The sequence below is a fragment of the Leuciscus leuciscus genome (genome assembly GCF_965113295.1).
Source record: "Leuciscus leuciscus genome assembly, chromosome: 5".
NCBI lineage: Eukaryota > Metazoa > Chordata > Actinopteri > Cypriniformes > Leuciscidae > Leuciscus > Leuciscus leuciscus.
Window position 1 is genome coordinate 20,487,354 of NC_138729.1, and position 17,537 is coordinate 20,504,890.

Below are 17,537 nucleotides of genomic sequence, written 5' to 3' on the forward strand. Positions count from 1 at the left end.
TTTCTGACATGAAACCAAAATCATTTTTAGTTTGTCCATCAAAAGTGTGCTTTCACTTTAACTGAGCGTGAGCAACGCTGCAAAAATAGACGCTCCTGCTCGTGGTGTGAATGCACTCATTGATTAACATGCATGACCGGAAAAAACGCGCTGCTCACGCGCCGCTGATATTTGCGGTGTGAAACGGCTGTAATTCACGAAGTTTCCAACATGTGCGTTCCATGTGCACGTGTGATGCTGAAGTTGCGCGATGTTAATCATGTGGCGCCCGAGTGCATTTGACCGGCATAAAATCGGCATATGTCAGACTGACCGGCCGATCGCCAGTCATGGCCGATCACGTGAAAATCGGCCAATTCCGGTCACCAGCCGATCAATCGGTGCATCTCTATTCTTGCCATATAGATATAATATTGACAGATTGTCCATCAATGGTTGTAGTAATCAAATGGTCACAAATATCTTTTACAGAAAACAATTTACCTACACTGAGCTTGAAAATCTAATTTAAACCTGTAAATAGTTTTAGGATTTTTACCAATGCTAAAAAAAATAAAAAAATAAAAATTAAAACATAATAAATTTACATTAAAGCAAAAGGGGGGAGCACCAAATACTAAGACAATCTGTCAAATTTATGTTAATTTTGCAATTCAACTATTTGAATTCAACTAGTTGAGAATTCCTTATGCTCTCAATGCAGACATAAATACTACATAAATGACATTAGACCTACATCAGGATCTTATAAAAGGTGATGTGTGTCTCTCAGCTGAGTACTTATACAAGAAACCTCAACTGAGTTTTAGGCAACAGCTCTTTTCTGTACACTGTAAATAAGACTGAGCAGAACAATCTGTTATAAGCGGACCCTTGTGCAAGAGACCCCGAGTCATGCCAGTGAGCCCTAATCCATCCCGGTCCTGAAAACAGAGCTGAATTCACAGCAACATAAGCCATTAAGATTCAAAGGCTCTTTCATGGCCATTCTTTGGGCCGCTCTACTTTGGATACAAGTTGATGTGTGCTGGAAACCGCACGCAATACCAATCAGTAAATTATTGTGAAATTACGCCCCACGCTTACAACGTGTGTGTGTGTGTGTGTGTGTGTGTGTGTGTGTGTGTGTGTGTGTGTGTGTTTCGGGGGAGGTTATCCTGGCAGCCTTGGGCTAGGCAAGCTGATGACACCCGTCCCTGCCCTTGGCCATGGCACGGTTAGCCTGCCAGTACCCACAGGCAATAGGAGGAGGGTCTAGTCCCCCCACCATCCCCCCAATAGAAAGCTATGATTTGCATGTAAGAGCTGTACAACATTGGAAGCAGAGAGCAACAGTGAGAGCGTGTGAATATATGCTCCATTTATGTACACACGCCTGTCCTTATTATTCTTTATGCAAACCAACACATTGTTGGTTCCTTTATATCTGTAAGTTTTATGTAATTGTTGTCTACATTTAACCATAATGACCGTTTGTTAATGAGTGACTTTGTGAACCCAATTCATAAGAGTAAACAATTAAGACACCCATCTCCATCTAAAAGAATTTGATTCATATTTAATAATAATTAGATTATTTTATTTTATTATTTATAAGCATTCCCACACTTTAAGCAATTGTTTTCCATCATTTTTCCAGTGATTAATGGATAATGCTTTTAAAATAATTATCAGAGTCAGAATCATATGAATCAGACCATTTTAGCCCATTAAGAATTTATAGCTGATGTAGTTAAGTCTAGATGTAGTAAAATTTATTTTTTTCAAAAAATAATAATAAATTGAATAAATAATAATAAAGTTTTCTTTTTATAAAGTAAATAAATAAAGCAATGAAAAAAAATCCACTTTTCCATTAACCTTTTTAATATATATAAAAAGGAATACGATGATATATCTCATCCCTAACCCTAATCTAACCCTTACCTAACCCTAGCCCATAAATAAAAACATCACACTTTCCCTTATACATACATTTACACTTTAAGCTAAAATCTTAAATTCTATAAAAAATAAATCTCATGGACATGTTATAAGTCAACTATCCAAACTCTGAATCCACAGGATCATCTGTCCTCAGGTTGTGTGTGTGCACATCCATGTCTTACGAGGGATCTTGGCGGCTGTCTGTATCCCAGACACATCACAAATCTAATTTCATGAAAAAGGCATCTTTTCCTGACCTCTTTTCATGCATTGGTATTGGGCCAATCTCAGTCAGCATGAGGAGAAATGAAAAAAAAAAAGAGAAAAAAAAAAACATTCTCACCGGGACCAAACAATCCCAATCTAATTTACTTTTTGAGGCCAGAATATCTACATGAGTTAATAGGGGAGCAGAATCAAATTAACTATAATTAGTCAAAATGGAGAGGAGAGCGAGCGAGAGAGAGAGAGAGTGACAGTAAGGCGTGTGGGAAACCAGGAGCCTGTCTCATTTTGTCTCTCCTCTAGTCCCTCCCCGTCGTCAAGCCATCCCGCGCTTACTGCATTGACACATGTCCCGCTCGCTTCAAAGCTCGCAAACATCGATTGCATGTGGCACGCAAACAGCCAGGCGCGCCAAAACATTTCTGTTCTGACAGATTTCCCCCGTGAAAAACCAGCATGCGAATTTCACAAGAGCTGCAGACCTGACTTGTCTAATCTCTTCAGGAGGATGCTAACAGCGTCATCCACGCCGATGGGTTATTCCTGTAGATGGATGGTTTTTATAAAGGAAAGAACGTAAAAAAGCTTGAACCCTGAATGCCAGAAGTAAAGACGACACCATGTGTGTGTGTGTGTGTGTGGTAGATCGCGGCTGTTAAGCCACAGGAGAGGCCTGGATTTAACAGATTTTTACAAAGCACTTGTTTGTTTACACATGTAATGCCGCTGTAATAAGACTTTCTGCAGCTTTCACTCATCAGTTTGTTTATACTGACATCACACATGGAAACAGAAACTGTTTTTCTCCTTATAAGTAAGAGAAGCACTTCCATATGACTTGATAAATCCAGCATCATTCTCAATGGAATCAGAATCTGAACATGTTTTGAAGTAATACGATATAATATGGTATTCAATACGAGTCATGCTCCCATAGAAGGGTCGTTTGATTGTGACTGGATAAGAGACTCGTGAGAGACTGAACCAGGAGGAACCAGTGAACTCGTGACTTTTTTGAAATTCAACAGCTGCTTTAAAGTTGCCGTTGAAGGGTTTATGTTTATGCGAGTGCGTCTGTGTGCATGCGCTCTCATGTTTTCAGCCCTCTTATGTGAAGATCTGTATTCAAAGTATGAATCTTTATGCATTGAGTGTGGGTATATGTGTGTTTGTAAGCATTGTTATGTGAAGGTTTGATCTCAGACTGTGTATGTGTGTACAGTACGTCGGGCACTCACCGCCACGGCGCAGCAGCATCTTGGCGATGTGTGTGTGTTGGTTCAGCAGGGCATCGTGTAGAGGACTGACTCCCTGGACCTGACTGCCCAGCTGCAGGTTCAGGCAGTGCTGCAGAAGGGCCTGCACACACTCAGTACTTCCATGGTTACAGGCTTCATGAAGAGGCGTCCAGCCAGCATGATCTACAAACAGGGATGCAAAAGATACTGTGACATTCACAAGGCCTAGCTTACCTGCTTTTTGCTGATCATATTACAACCTATATTAAAAACTTTTTCTGATGTCAGAAAGCAAATCAATCAGTGTAATTTGCAGTTGAATAATAGGTACTTAAAATTTTTGCCACATAATCGTATATTAATAAGAATTCAATTTTAATGTCGCACATCGCAAATCATGAGGTACAGTGTTTGTCTTTGTAGCATTTTGCTAACATATAATAGCTATAGCGTTGTAACGTTAATGTAAAGTAAATTGTTAAACAAGGGACATTTTCTGACTAGTATATTAAATAAAGAACATTTTCGCACAATTGTTAATTCGGAGAGTTATAGTAAACAAGTAATCAAAACATTAACTACTCAAATTGTTTTTAGCAAAGAGGCCTCAATCGGAAACATTTCAGTACGTCATAACGCAAAGATACTGAAACATACTTGCTAGTTTTTAAACAGAACTCATTTTACAATTCCTAGTATAGTCTTTGAGTAAGCTAAAAGTCCCCACAAAAAAAAGATTTTTTTTTAGCAAAGACACCTCACATAATTGCGCAAACAAACATACTGACTCGAAAATGCAATTGCTAGTAGTTATCAAATAAATCTCATATTAAGACAGTCTTTTTTTTTGTAGTGAAAGAAAACAAAAAATATAATGCAACATCGTAAATAACGCTAAATTAATGATTTCTCATCAAGCTATATGACAAAAATACCCACGATTATATCAAGATTTCAAAAAGAGATTGGAAAGCGAAAGGCATGCACAAAATTAGCTTGACGCCACTATAGTAAACCGAGCCTAAAACATTGTCCGAGCCCTCCAAACACACCCTTACATTTGATCTAAAAGGTTAGACATGTGGCACGCACTTTCCTTTGTTTTCCTTGATTTAACTGTTCAGCACACAAACAAAGTAACACCTACAAAGCGGGAGGATTCTACAGAGGGAAGGGGAGGAATGTAGAAACCTACCTTTAATGTTGACGTCTGTTCCAGGCAAGCGGAGGATACAAAGCAGCGTCTCCACCTGGTTCTTCTTGCAGGCTCGATGAAGGAGTGTCTCGCCTACACATGGATGGAGAGGAGAGAAAGAGAGAGAGACAAAAAGGGCAAGTGGAAGAGAGAAGTGGGCAACATCCAAAAATCAGGGTGCGTCCTGCCAACTGCCCCGTAATCGCTTACTTATTGTTTCTTGTGCTCGACATAGAAATGAATAAACAGGCACACACGACATGGAAAATGTAAAAATTAAACAGATAAAAGGGGCTGACCCTGAAAAAAGGGCTTTTTTGGTGGGAGGGGGGAGAGGGACAGGAAGCAGAGAGAAAGCAAAGAAAGGCACTCATCCGTTCTCTTTGTCGCAATTCCCTTTTCCGGACAGTGGGACTTCTTTACTTACACTAGCACCCCAAGTTGAAGGCAATTGTGGGAAAAGGATTCCTGGCAGTGTGGTATTGTTCAGCCGGGGGAAAGTTATGGTACAGAGCCCATACACAAAGCCTCTGATGGGATTTTTCAAACAGCCAGAGTTCAAAAGCTCCACTGGGCAGTACGAATGGGAACACGTGATTCTCACTTCTGCAAACTACAACAGCCAGACATAAAAGCCTCCAAGGACTTTTATTTACATTTTCCCTCTGCCTGCTCCCTTTGTAAGGCAGCCTTCATCCCTTGCTCTGCCGATACAATATCAAATCGGGAATATATTAGAGGGTGGGCTGCTTCCTTTTTTCATGTGTGGCTGAACTTCACAAGAAAGTAAAAGGCCAAACTTGAGTGCCTCTGCGGCTGCCATTATAATGCCGCTGTGCAAAGCTGCTAATAAATGCTTTACTGGGTCTCACCAGGGTGCCCATTTCTCTGCAGCCTTGGCTGGCTAGATAAAACCCCGTGTGCTAAAAGAGCCAAAGCGGAGAGAGGCAGTAGGGATGAGGAGGTGGAAATAAAGCAGACAGGCTTCTTTCTTCTTGTGGGAAGGAAAAAGGGAGAAGCGGCATCCTCTTTCACATCAATATGTTGGTTGGGTTTTCAAGAAGCCTCTTTAAGCCAGATCAAACAGAGAAAATTAGGTCAGAAGCAAACGTAAATGACCAGATAAGGCTAATCTGTCTGCGGCTTTGTGTTCGCGGAGTGACGTCTGTCATGGTATAAAGAATGAAGATGTGTTAGTATTAGGATCATGGTTTAGACACAATCAATTAAATTATTATTATTAATTTTTTTTTTGCAATTCAAAAATTCTGCAGACAAAGAACCTGTCTACATCTGGCGTTAAAATCCATCTTTAGTGATCCAATAACAAGTGGACTGAACTAAATGCAAAACGTTTTGTGATTGGATTTCTTAAATCACATTTGTAAGTAGTCAGAAACACGTTTTCAAATATGTCCTGGACAACATAAAAGGATCACTGTGCTAAAACAAGAGTTTTAAATTTTGCTGGTTATGTGATGCTTAAAAAAAAACCCATCTGACCAGTGGTGTAAAGTATTTGAGTAAATGTAATTAGTTACAGTACTTGCATGCAAGTACCTTTTTGGCTACTTGATTTTACTTGGAGTAACAACTTTTACTCTCTACCGGACTACATTTTTGAATAAGTATATGTACTCTTTACTCCAAATTGTAATGAGTAATGCAATTACACGTTACATTTTGCATGGCACCTAACTTTTTCTGCAGCAGTTTATTTCTGCTACTAAAGAAGTGATATCGTCATCTACAGGGCACTTAAGGTACTATATCTTGTACGTTTTGCCCAAACAGCAACCTTCCGGTCTCTCTCTTGAATCCAACACAGAAGTGAATTAAACTGCAATTCATCGACTGGCTGCTAGGGACATGCTCCAAAGAGAGTCAATCCTATAGACCCCCCCATGTTAAAATGCCCAACTTTACAGCAGAAAATAAATGTTTACAGCCGGTTACAAAAAGTGGTTGTGGTCTATATAGCAAATTTTTTTCTTCATGACAACATTTGTTTTTATAACTCATCCGTTTAAATTATATTAAGGCTTAAAGTTCTGCATAATTAAGCGCGTGGCCACTTGAGTGACAGGTGGATTATCACCCCGAAAGAACAATTACAGTGCTTTACAACTATAGAACAAAAAGAGTTAAATAAACTTATCACTTCATCTAAAACAACAACATGTTTATTAGATCCTATACCAACTAAACTACTGAAAGAAGTGTTATCTGTAGTGGAAGAGCCTCTCCTCAATATTATTAACTCGTCTTTATCTTTAGGTCATGTTCCAAGAACATTTAAACTGGCAGTTATAAAACCTCTCATTAAGAAACCACAATTAGATCATAATAATCTAGCAAATTATAGACCCATTTCAAATCTTCCATTTATGTCTAAAATATTAGAAAAAGTGGTGTCCGCTCAACTGGGCTCTTTCTTGCAACAAAATGATATCTATGAAAAGTTTCAGTCTGGATTCAGACCGCATCATAGCACTGAAACTGCGCTCGTTAAAATCACAAATGATTTACTTTTAGCTTCTGACCAAGGCTGTATCTCAATACTAGTTTTACTTGATCTTAGTGCTGCGTTCGATACTATAGATCACACAATACTCTTAGATCGACTACAAAATTATACTGGTGTTCAAGGACAAGCACTAAGCTGGTTCAAATCATACCTATCTGACCGCTACCATTTTGTCTATTTAAATGGAGAAAAATCGATCATAACTCCAGTAAACTATGGAGTGCCGCAGGGATCTGTATTAGGCCCCCTGTTATTTTCAATATATATGATGCCACTTGGAAATATTATAAGGAAACATGGAATTAGTTTCCATTGTTATGCTGATGACACTCAAATATATATTTCATCACGGCCGGATGAAAACGCTACATTTTCCAAATTGACAGAGTGTGTTAAAGATATAAAAGATTGGATGACGCGTAATTTTCTTTTATTAAATCCAGACAAGACAGAGGTAATACTTATCGGTTCAAAAAACCGCCCACAAAACCTCGCACAATACAACTTTAACATCATAGGATGTCCTGTTACTTTATCCTCTACAGTAAAAGACCTGGGTGTTATACTCGATTGCAACCTGTCTTTTGAAAATCATATTTCTTATGTTACAAAAACAGCCTTTTTCCACCTTAGAAACATTGCTAAGCTACGTAATATGCTATCAGTTTCTGATGCAGAAAAGTTAGTTCATGCATTCATGACCTCGAGACTGGATTACTGTAATGCTTTATTAGCTGGTTGTCCTGCATCCTCAATAAACAAGCTACAGTTAGTCCAAAATGCCGCCGCTAGAGTTCTTACGAGATCAAGAAAATATGATCATATAACACCGATTTTATCATCACTGCATTGGTTACCTATAAAGTTCCGTATTAATTACAAGGTATTGCTACTGACTTATAAAGCCCTAAACGGCTTAGCTCCAGTCTATTTAACGGATCTTCTATCGCCCTATAATCCATCGCGCTCTTTGAGATCACTAAATTCAAGGCTTTTGGTCATACCTAGGATATCCAGAACCACCAAAGGAGGGAGAGCATTTTCACATTTGGCTCCAAAACTCTGGAATAGTCTTCCTGATACTGTTCGTTGCTCAGACTCGCTCTCCCAGTTTAAAACTAGATTAAAGTCGCATCTCTTCAGCCAGGCATTCATATAATCCTACAGTTCAAACTACAATCCGGCCTCTATCCAATGCCAGAGGAGAACTGGCCCCCGACTGAGCCTGGGTTCTCCCAAGGTTTTTTTTTTTTCTCCATTAAGGCACCTGATGGAGTTTTAGGACACCATTAGGTCACTTGATGGAGTTTTTCGGTTCCTTGCCACTGTTGCCTTTGGCTTGCTCAGTTGGGGATATTTTGGGGATATTTAATTTAATTTTATCAATCAATAAATTCCTCTTGAAACAAACTTTGTTGTATTATTTTAATTTAATACTGTGAAGCTGCTTTGATGCAATCTGTATTGTGAAAAGCGCTATACAAATAAACTTGACTTGACTTGACTTGGATTGCCGCTGCTTTCTGTTAGCCGCCACGTAACCTCAGCTAATTCCAGACGCTGAACTTGGCATCACGTCCCACCTCTTTGCCCATTTTCAGTTATCCGGGAGTGACATGCTGCCAAGATGGCGACGGTCGGCTCCGCCCACTTTGGTCTTAAAAAATGCTCTTCAGAAACCTACAGGGGTGACGTCATGGACACTGGCCATTGTTTTATACAGTATATGGTTTTGCCCTTACCCAAACTTGTAGGTTACAATACAAAAATACAACAATATGTATCGTGGATAGTGACAAAATGTATTGTGCATAGTTCACCCAAAATGAAAATGACTCTGTGTTAAAGAAATTAAAGTTTACAGAGTTTAGTGCCAGTACTACATTAAACTACTATATATAATGTATAATAATGCAATGGGAGAATATTTGTGGGTCCTAATAATGCCAAATGTCTTATGTTACCAGTAAAAAATGGGCTACATTATTTTAAATATATCTAGTCAGTGACAGAGTGCAAGCATAAGGGGCTTTCGCACCGGAGGAACCTTTTCATAGTTCCTAGAACTATTGGCGGAAGTTCCCGGATTTTGTGGACCGCAGGAAATAGAAACGATTTTAGTTCTAGGAACTCCTTTTGGAGGAACTAATCTAGCTCCTACATCAGAGTAGGGTCTAAACCAGCACTATAGGAACTATCTGTGACGTTAGTAGTGTACGCTGATTGGCCGAACGCACGTGAAACACCATCACCCGCCATTTAAAAAAAAAGCTGTGTAAACACACAGATTATAGCCTATATATATTTACTCCACAAACTAACTCTACGAACATGGAAAACAGTGATAGATGGACTTCTTAACCTTTACGCTAAGGAGAAAATCCAACGCAACTTTGAGGTGACCAAGCGAAAAATGATTAAACCATTAGTTCTCGGGGAACCACCCTGGTGGCTAGTTCCTAGAACTATCCGGTGCGAAAGCCCCTATATTCGTCTAAAATAATTCTGTATTTCCAGCTTCAGAATCATGAACATTTTTATTCTGGTGTCATCATTGTCTATGCACTGGGTTACCAGCAACAAGTCACCTTGTTAACCTTTTCCCATATGTCTTGGAGTATCGCAATAATGTTGTATTGTGAGTTCAGTGCCATGATATGTATCGAATCGTGACATGAGGGTATCTTTACACCCCTACAAACTTGTCAATAAGGCTACTTTAAGTGAAATGTGAATGCATTAGCAGGATGTGTCTGAATCGTAGGCATTTCATATATGAGATGTAGACATGACTGCAGCCGGTGATGAGGATAAAACCAGCATGTCCAGTGCTATTAGTCTTTGACTATTTTATTTTACTTAACATTATTTTGTGTATCTTATACTGAAGAGATGTTTTTGAATGATATTGGTTTACTTAAGCCCTTTTTGAGCACTTGAGCTTAACTAAGCCTTGAGTGTTTGTAGATGTTTAATAGGCTGTTGTATCCACCTTGACCAATTTTGAGGTTTTTAATTTTTTAATTTTTTTAAATAAACATGTAATTGCTCTCCACAAAAATGAACTGTTTCTTCACTGGCATGATTCTAAAGTGCCATAGAATGGAAAACTGTATTTACCTTGGCATAGTTGAATAATAAGAGTTCTGTACATGGAACTGACATACTGTGAGCCTCAAACACCATTGTTTCCTCCTTCATACAGTATGTAAATATCGTGTTTGCAAAAGACCACTGAAAAACGGGCGAATCCCAACATAACACTGACTGTGACGTTGCAGTCGAGATCATTAATATTTACAACCCCAAAATTTGCATATACCAGCCCATGTACTAGGCCAGGCAGTATTGACATGGACCTGCATAGCCAAATCATCAGAAGTTCTACAGGTAGTGAAGAAGCAAGCAAGGACAATAGCGATGGCAGATCATGGATATATATATAGGTATGTTATACTGCAATCAGTAAGTAACGTTAGTGATTTTATCCACTTCTTGACTGTTGAAGCCATTTCTGTTTAAATAAAAATTTCTTAGTGAGCTAACAATAACGATAATTACCCTTTGTTGTCAAGACCGAACGCAAGATGCTAGTACAGTAACGTTAACCTTAGCTAACTAGCAAGGCTCCAGGTAACGAGCATAGATAACAAAATAGTATGACAACCTATTTACACGGAGGTTAATATTATTTTCGGCCAGTGTTGTCATATAAATCTACAAAATATAACTGTAGATACATCTTTGTCAATCCCTTTTGTCGGGTAGTATTATAATTTAGCCTATATTTCTTCAACAATACATAACTCAGAAGCTAACTAGGTTAGTTTGGTTGCTTACAGATAGCTCACTCGCTCCTTCAAGCTAACGTGACCTTCTCCACCACTTAAGTTGAAACGATGGCCATTTGACAATGCATCTAGTCAATTTGTTAAAATATTTTTTTTGTTTGAGAACTGAAGTATGATTATGTTGCACTTTTGCAGCCAATCAGAGCAGAGCTCAACATTATTATTCATGACCCTTCCAAAAAAAGGCAATAAAAGCCCATTTCATTCTAGGGACAAACCCAGGGTTGTAAATGGACATGTAAAACCTTATCTGGAGAATTTTTGCCTTTACTTAAGCCACATACATTCTATGTAGATATCAGAGAACAATTAAAAATATTGTATTAATGCATTCTATGGCACCTTTAAGTTCTGTTAAAATCAGATCAAATCTTTTACTCAGTCAAATTGGAATTGGTGACTTGTAACTTGTAATGGAGTCATTTTAATAAGGTATCTATACTTTTACTCTAGTATGGTTTTCAGGTACTCTTTACACCTCTGCATCCGACTGATCCAAAAAAAGTATAATTCTGAACACAAGTGGTCACAGAAAACACTTCTGAAACAGTGTTTTGGTCGACCACTAGTCATCTGATTACCAGTGATATATTTTAATATCAGATGTAACAAGGTTCTAAAATAAATTTTAAAATGACAACATTTGAATGTAATGTTCCAGAGCAAGATAAACCAATGACAGAACTTTAAAAATAAAATAAAATAAATAGCACATATTGATTTTGATATCTCTCTGTCTCAAAGAAAGGAACTACAGGGTAGCAAGCAACATGCCGCTTAACTCAATTGTCAAAGTACATGAAAGCAAGATCATAAAAGCTCACAACCCAAAATCAATGAGAATAATTACAGTATTATGAAGAAATGAAACCGAATGCAATAAAGGTATGACTTAATGAGTGCCTTAGCACCATGACAAGTTCTGGCTCGCAATGGCCCTTTTTCACACCCTAATAGGCCCTAAAACCCAGTGATTAAACATTTCTTAACTCCCCATGTGTACACAGTCTCAGAAATGCCAGGCCCAATCTTCCCTCTGTTAAATCACTTTAATGGCTCCAATTTGGACACAACGCTTCCATTATAGGGGTAATTGCATACTCAGCATTTACAAGCTCGAAGAGGATAAATCCATCCTGTCCTTTTCTATAAATTGTGAAATGTGTGTTGCATTTGTGGTTGTTGTTGTTGTTGTATTTTCTAGTAGAGAGTACTTGTGTGGTTGTGACGTCTGGCATGACAGCTGCAGGTTGGCAAATGGTTTAAATAACGGGCTATTTGCATTTTGAACACTGTGACGACTAGTGACTAGTGCTGTGAAGACAAGTTTAAGCGTCTAGTTCATGGGACTGTGAATAAGAAATTGAAAGAGATCAATAATAATCCTGTACTGGTTTTTATACTGTTATAGAGTGATATAGATCACAATTTTACACACCTTTTGCAAATTAATATTTATTGAGTGGCATCAAATAAAACGCATTTTTTATGTATTACTGACCTGATGAAGCAGTGTAACCTAACAAACAAACAAACAATTTAATAACTCAATTTACAAAAATTGACTTTTTTTGTCCTCTGTGATAGGTGTCCCTGGTTTGAGATCCAGCGTTGCCATTTAGGACAAATGAGGGACTCATACACAACTACTGTATAATAAAATGCTGCAAGAGGTCACTGTTGCTCAGTGAGGCTACACAAAAAATTAAGAACCAATCGTACGCAAATCTGAAGTTTGAACATGACAATTTGTTACTTATGATAAATGATGCAAACTGCATCCCAATATCCCAATCTGAGATTTTGCTTATAGCATCATTACCTGTAGTTGTAAGCCACAATGAAGTGTACTGAGCAGACAGACAGACAGCTCAGGGTGAAGTTAACAAGGTGCACCTTGAAAAAAAAAAAAAAAAAACCTGCAGCGTCTACCTACAGAAATCTACAACTGAGAGCCTGCGGATGCTTCATCAAAAATTGATGTGCTACACATCAGTATAGGGAGCACGTAGTGCAAAAACAACACAAGGCAGGGAGCAGCAGCCTTGAGTCTCCTGAAAACAGGGCTGTCTCTCTCTCTGTGCCCTCCCCCACTCCCTGCTCTGGTGTGGGGGTCTTTCTGATCAGGTGGAAGGGGAAAGATGAGCGTTGACACCTTGGTGGGTTCACATGGAGTGCCAACCTCCTAATTACAGAAACTTCCAGGCTTGGCTACCTCTGGCTTTCTCTTTCGCCCCCTCTTCTCCTCTCCTTCCTCACAGCAGAATCCTAATTGCAGTGTTTAATATTCTTAAACGGGTGATCTGACAAGCATTATGTTTGTGTGTGTGTCGCCTGGTTTTTATGTATTTTCAACCTCTTCCTCACCAAAGGATGGAGGGACTGTAAAAAGCATGTGGAATGCAAATGCTGTTGCCTGAGGTTATGAGGAGAGGCTCTGTCGAGAGCTTTTGACCTAGCTGAATGCACAATAGAACTGAAATAAAAGAGAGGTACAGACATATAGATAGAATGATAGTCAGACAAATAGACACATATACAGGCAGACAGACAGAAAGACAGGTAAATAGACATACAGAATGATATATAGAGATATAGACAGACAAACAGACAGACAAACAGATAGATACATATTTAGATAGATTGATAGAACAATAGACAGACAGATACATAGAAAGAAAGATAGAGAGATAGACAAATAATCAGATATACAGGCAGACAGACAAAAAGACAGGTAGGCTATATACACATAGACAGACAAAATTATATATAGATAGAAAGAATGATATATAGATAGACAGAATGATATATAGATAGACAGAAAGAATGATATATAGATAGACAGACAGAATGATATATAGATAGACAGAGAGAATGATATATAGAATGACAGACAGACAGATAGATATATATATATATAGAATGACAGACAGACAGACAGACAGACAGACAGACAGACAGACAGACAGACAGACAGACAGACAGACAGACAGACAGACAGACAGACAGACAGACAGACAGACAGACAGACAGACAGACAGACAGACAGACAGATAGATAGATAGATAGATAGATAGATAGATAGATAGATAGATAGATAGATAGATAGATAGATAGATAGATAGATAGATAGATAGATAGATAGATAGATAGATAGATAGAACAATAGACAGATGGACAAAAATTCAGACAGATACATAGAAAGAAAGATAGACAGGTAGACAATTAAACAGATATACAGGCAGACAGACAAAAAGACAGCAGGTATAGATAGACAGACAGAATGATATATAGAGTGACAGACAGATACCTAGAATGACAGACAGACAGAGAGATAGACAGATAGATAGATAGATGAAGACGACGGCGAGTAGGAGCTCTTACCTGCAGCATTGACTCTGTGGTAACCTCTCGGGACAGTCTCTCTCCCTGAATCTGAGCTGCCTGCTGAGTCTTTCACAGCTCTGAAAAGAACACACAGTAACATTTAACAGACAGATTGAGACATCAGGCCATGTGTTTTTGAAGGGACAACAGTTCACAAAGCTTGTGGGTGAATAGATAGGATCTGCCATGTATGCTAAACATCAGCACATCATGAAACTGCTCATAAATACGGCTAAATTAAGAATTTATCCATAGCCAGAGGACAGGAGTGTTGGAAAAAGCCTGCAATATTTAAAACTTCCAAGACAACCTGTGCACAAAACACAGAGCGATGAGACGCTAACACAAAGTTCACTAAATAGTCCCCACTTTAAACCACCACTCAAGCTACAAACATTATTATATCAATGTCACAACATTTTCACACTACCACAGGACGGAGTTGAGGGACTGCCATCTAAGTGCATCGCCTGTAGCAACTATCAGCCAGCCTGTACGTTAGCTGTACTTACTGAATCCTTTTATCCGAGGAGACAGTTTTCCAAACCCCCTCCCCCTGTGGAGCTCTCCCAGGATGGAGTCCCTGGCCAGTGTTTAAGGAACTGTCATTAAATGGCACCGTAAGTGCTACAGTGATGCAGGCAGGATTGCAGCTGATGTTCTGGTTGGGTTAAGCGTGTTGGCTGTCTGCTCAAGTGTTGACTAAGGCACATCCATCCATCCATCCATCCATCCATCCATCCATCTATCTATCTATCTATCTATCTATCTATCTATCTATCTATCTATCTATCTATCTATCTATCTATCTATCTATCTATCTATCTATCTATCTATCTATCTATCTATCTATCTATCTATCTATCTATCTATCTATCCATCTATCTTTGAAGATTAAGGTGGATTTTTGGAGATTAAAGTATGATAGGTAATAATCTGTTTTTAATTAATAGATTTAAATGATTATACTTTATAATGAAAAAATGTCTTCAATAACCCCTCAATGCTGGCTTGCAGGCAAAATCCTTTAATCTAGCTGATGCAATATTTTAGAGCACAGCAAAACTAGAAAGAAAAAAATAACATTCACTTCAGAAGTTTCCATGACTTTTTCAAGCTTGGAAATCACAACTTTAAATATTCCTGATATATTCAGGTTTTTCCTGACTGTGAGAACCATAAATAATAGGAATTATACTTAACTTAATTTTAAATTAAATTATACTTAAAACTTAACTTTAATACTGCTTATTCTAAAACCTTACAATTAAATAAATACCAATTCAAATAAGAGATGCACCAATACTACATTTGTCCACCTATACCGATAGCCGATTATTCAAAATGACATCTGCCTATAGTTTGATTTTACTTGGGGGGGACTCTCCCATATAATGCTGCAAACTATACAGGGAACCCTCTCAATTGGTACACTATAATATTAAAGGTTACAATTAACAACAAAGGCATTATATTCAACTGATATTTATTTATATTTAGCAGATATAATAATTACACTCAAATAAAAACTAAATTGTTTGTGTACAACTCAGTTGCACATATGGTAATTTTCATATGCACTTGTCTTCGTGGCAAATTTTATCAAACATACATACATAATTAACAGTATTACTCCATTCTAAAGTTTTTTTTAATAGCTAACCAACTATGAACATTGGATAATTTCCTGAGGTAAATGCAAATTTAAGTGATACATTGTTCACAAGCTGTTCTATTGACATCTTTCCGCGGTAGAAACATGGACTGAGTGTGACAGGATATGGATTTCGGTAAGTTGTACTGTATCTTTTAACATACCCTCTGATATTCATGCATGTTTTTTGAAATATAACTTGTATTAAAGTGGAAGAAAAGACTCGCGCTCTGCACTGCCGCTTAAACTATGACGCTACAGCGACCTGTCACGTCTGTTAAAGTCCCCCAGTAGTCAATCATTTTATCCCTTAATACTCACCTTTGATCAACAAAATTACATATTTAAAAGTTTTTTCCTTGAAAAAAACATGTCATGCCTTAAAATAGCTTGAATGTAACTCTACACCCTTGCCTTATTTAGTATATGCGGTTCTATGAATTTGCAAATTAGCCCCGCCTCCACTCACTCACCTCCACTCACACCAGCTCAGAGATTCACTCGTTGACGATCACACATTAACATGATTGATTACAAGGTAAATTGTGAGGTCAGAAACACCAGCGATTTCAAACCGCGTTTTTTGGTTCACTGCAGATTTAAGGAGAAAATACTCAGCAATAGTGCTGACTTATGAATTTGCACATGGTTTGTCTTAAAGCATATTGAAAACATCACATAGAAATATAAACAACATTAAAAGCTTGATTTTCACCACAGGGGGACTTTAAGAGACTCTGTTAAGAGCATCAAAGCACAATTTATTGTTTGAATTTTGTGATAAAATGAACAGAATTTGAAAGCTAAGACTTTGTATCTTATCAGAAGCAACAAAGCACAAAGCTCTTTGCGATTATTGGATGGGGGGCACGCTGCTAATATTAATGTTTGGTGTAGGGAAAAAATGCAGACCTGGCAACATTGACTTGAACTACGGGTGATTCATGGGGTCAAATAGAGCCTGCTTTAATGTAGCTATTTTTTTTATTACTGTTAAAGGTGCTCTAAACAATGCTACTGTTAAACAATACAAACAAAACAAACAACTGAAACAATAAACTTTAAATATATAAATAGGCTATATAAATATGCCTTAAATAAAAATCTCAGCACCTTGCATTTTGAGCATTGCACATAACCTGTAGAATTTCCATCACCAGAATCCAACACCACTCCAAACACTTTCCAGACCTCTGATTTTCCCACTCCTGTAGTTGCGACGGTGAATTCACCTGCGGCAAGTTTACTTTTCACCAACTCCATCTTCTTCTCCAGGCTAAAGGCGTGCACGCAGCGGCGTCAGGTCTGCCCCCGCCCCTCTCCATGATGCACGTTGCACGCAGCAGCCAGACTTTCTTTACGGTGAACAGCAGCGATGATTAAAAAATGTTTTTTTTTTTTTTTTCACTGAGCGGAAAAGATTAAGCCCGAGGTCCGACCCGACCCGAGTCATTTGCTTATATTTTCTACCCAAAACCGGCCCGAACCCGCGGGTCCCGTCGGGTTTGTCGGGCCGACCCGACCCATTGAGAAC

The 17,537-nt window shown here is 38.3% G+C and overlaps 1 protein-coding gene across 2 annotated transcripts in view; it reads right to left on the reverse strand.

Annotated features, from left to right (window-relative positions):
* The window catches only part of slf1 (SMC5-SMC6 complex localization factor 1), a 49,420-nt gene that overhangs the window by 12,166 nt on the left and 19,717 nt on the right, over nt 1-17,537 (reverse strand). The window contains exons 16-18 of one of the 2 annotated variants that reach the window (XM_082170009.1): nt 14,347-14,426; nt 4,585-4,677; nt 3,390-3,572 (exon numbers count right to left, since the gene is read on the reverse strand). In XM_082170009.1, the coding sequence (XP_082026135.1) occupies nt 3,390-3,572; nt 4,585-4,677; nt 14,347-14,426 (356 nt within the window). The remainder of the gene's footprint in view (nt 1-3,389; nt 3,573-4,584; nt 4,678-14,346; nt 14,427-17,537) is intronic. The other variant, XM_082170010.1, reaches the window with a different exon arrangement.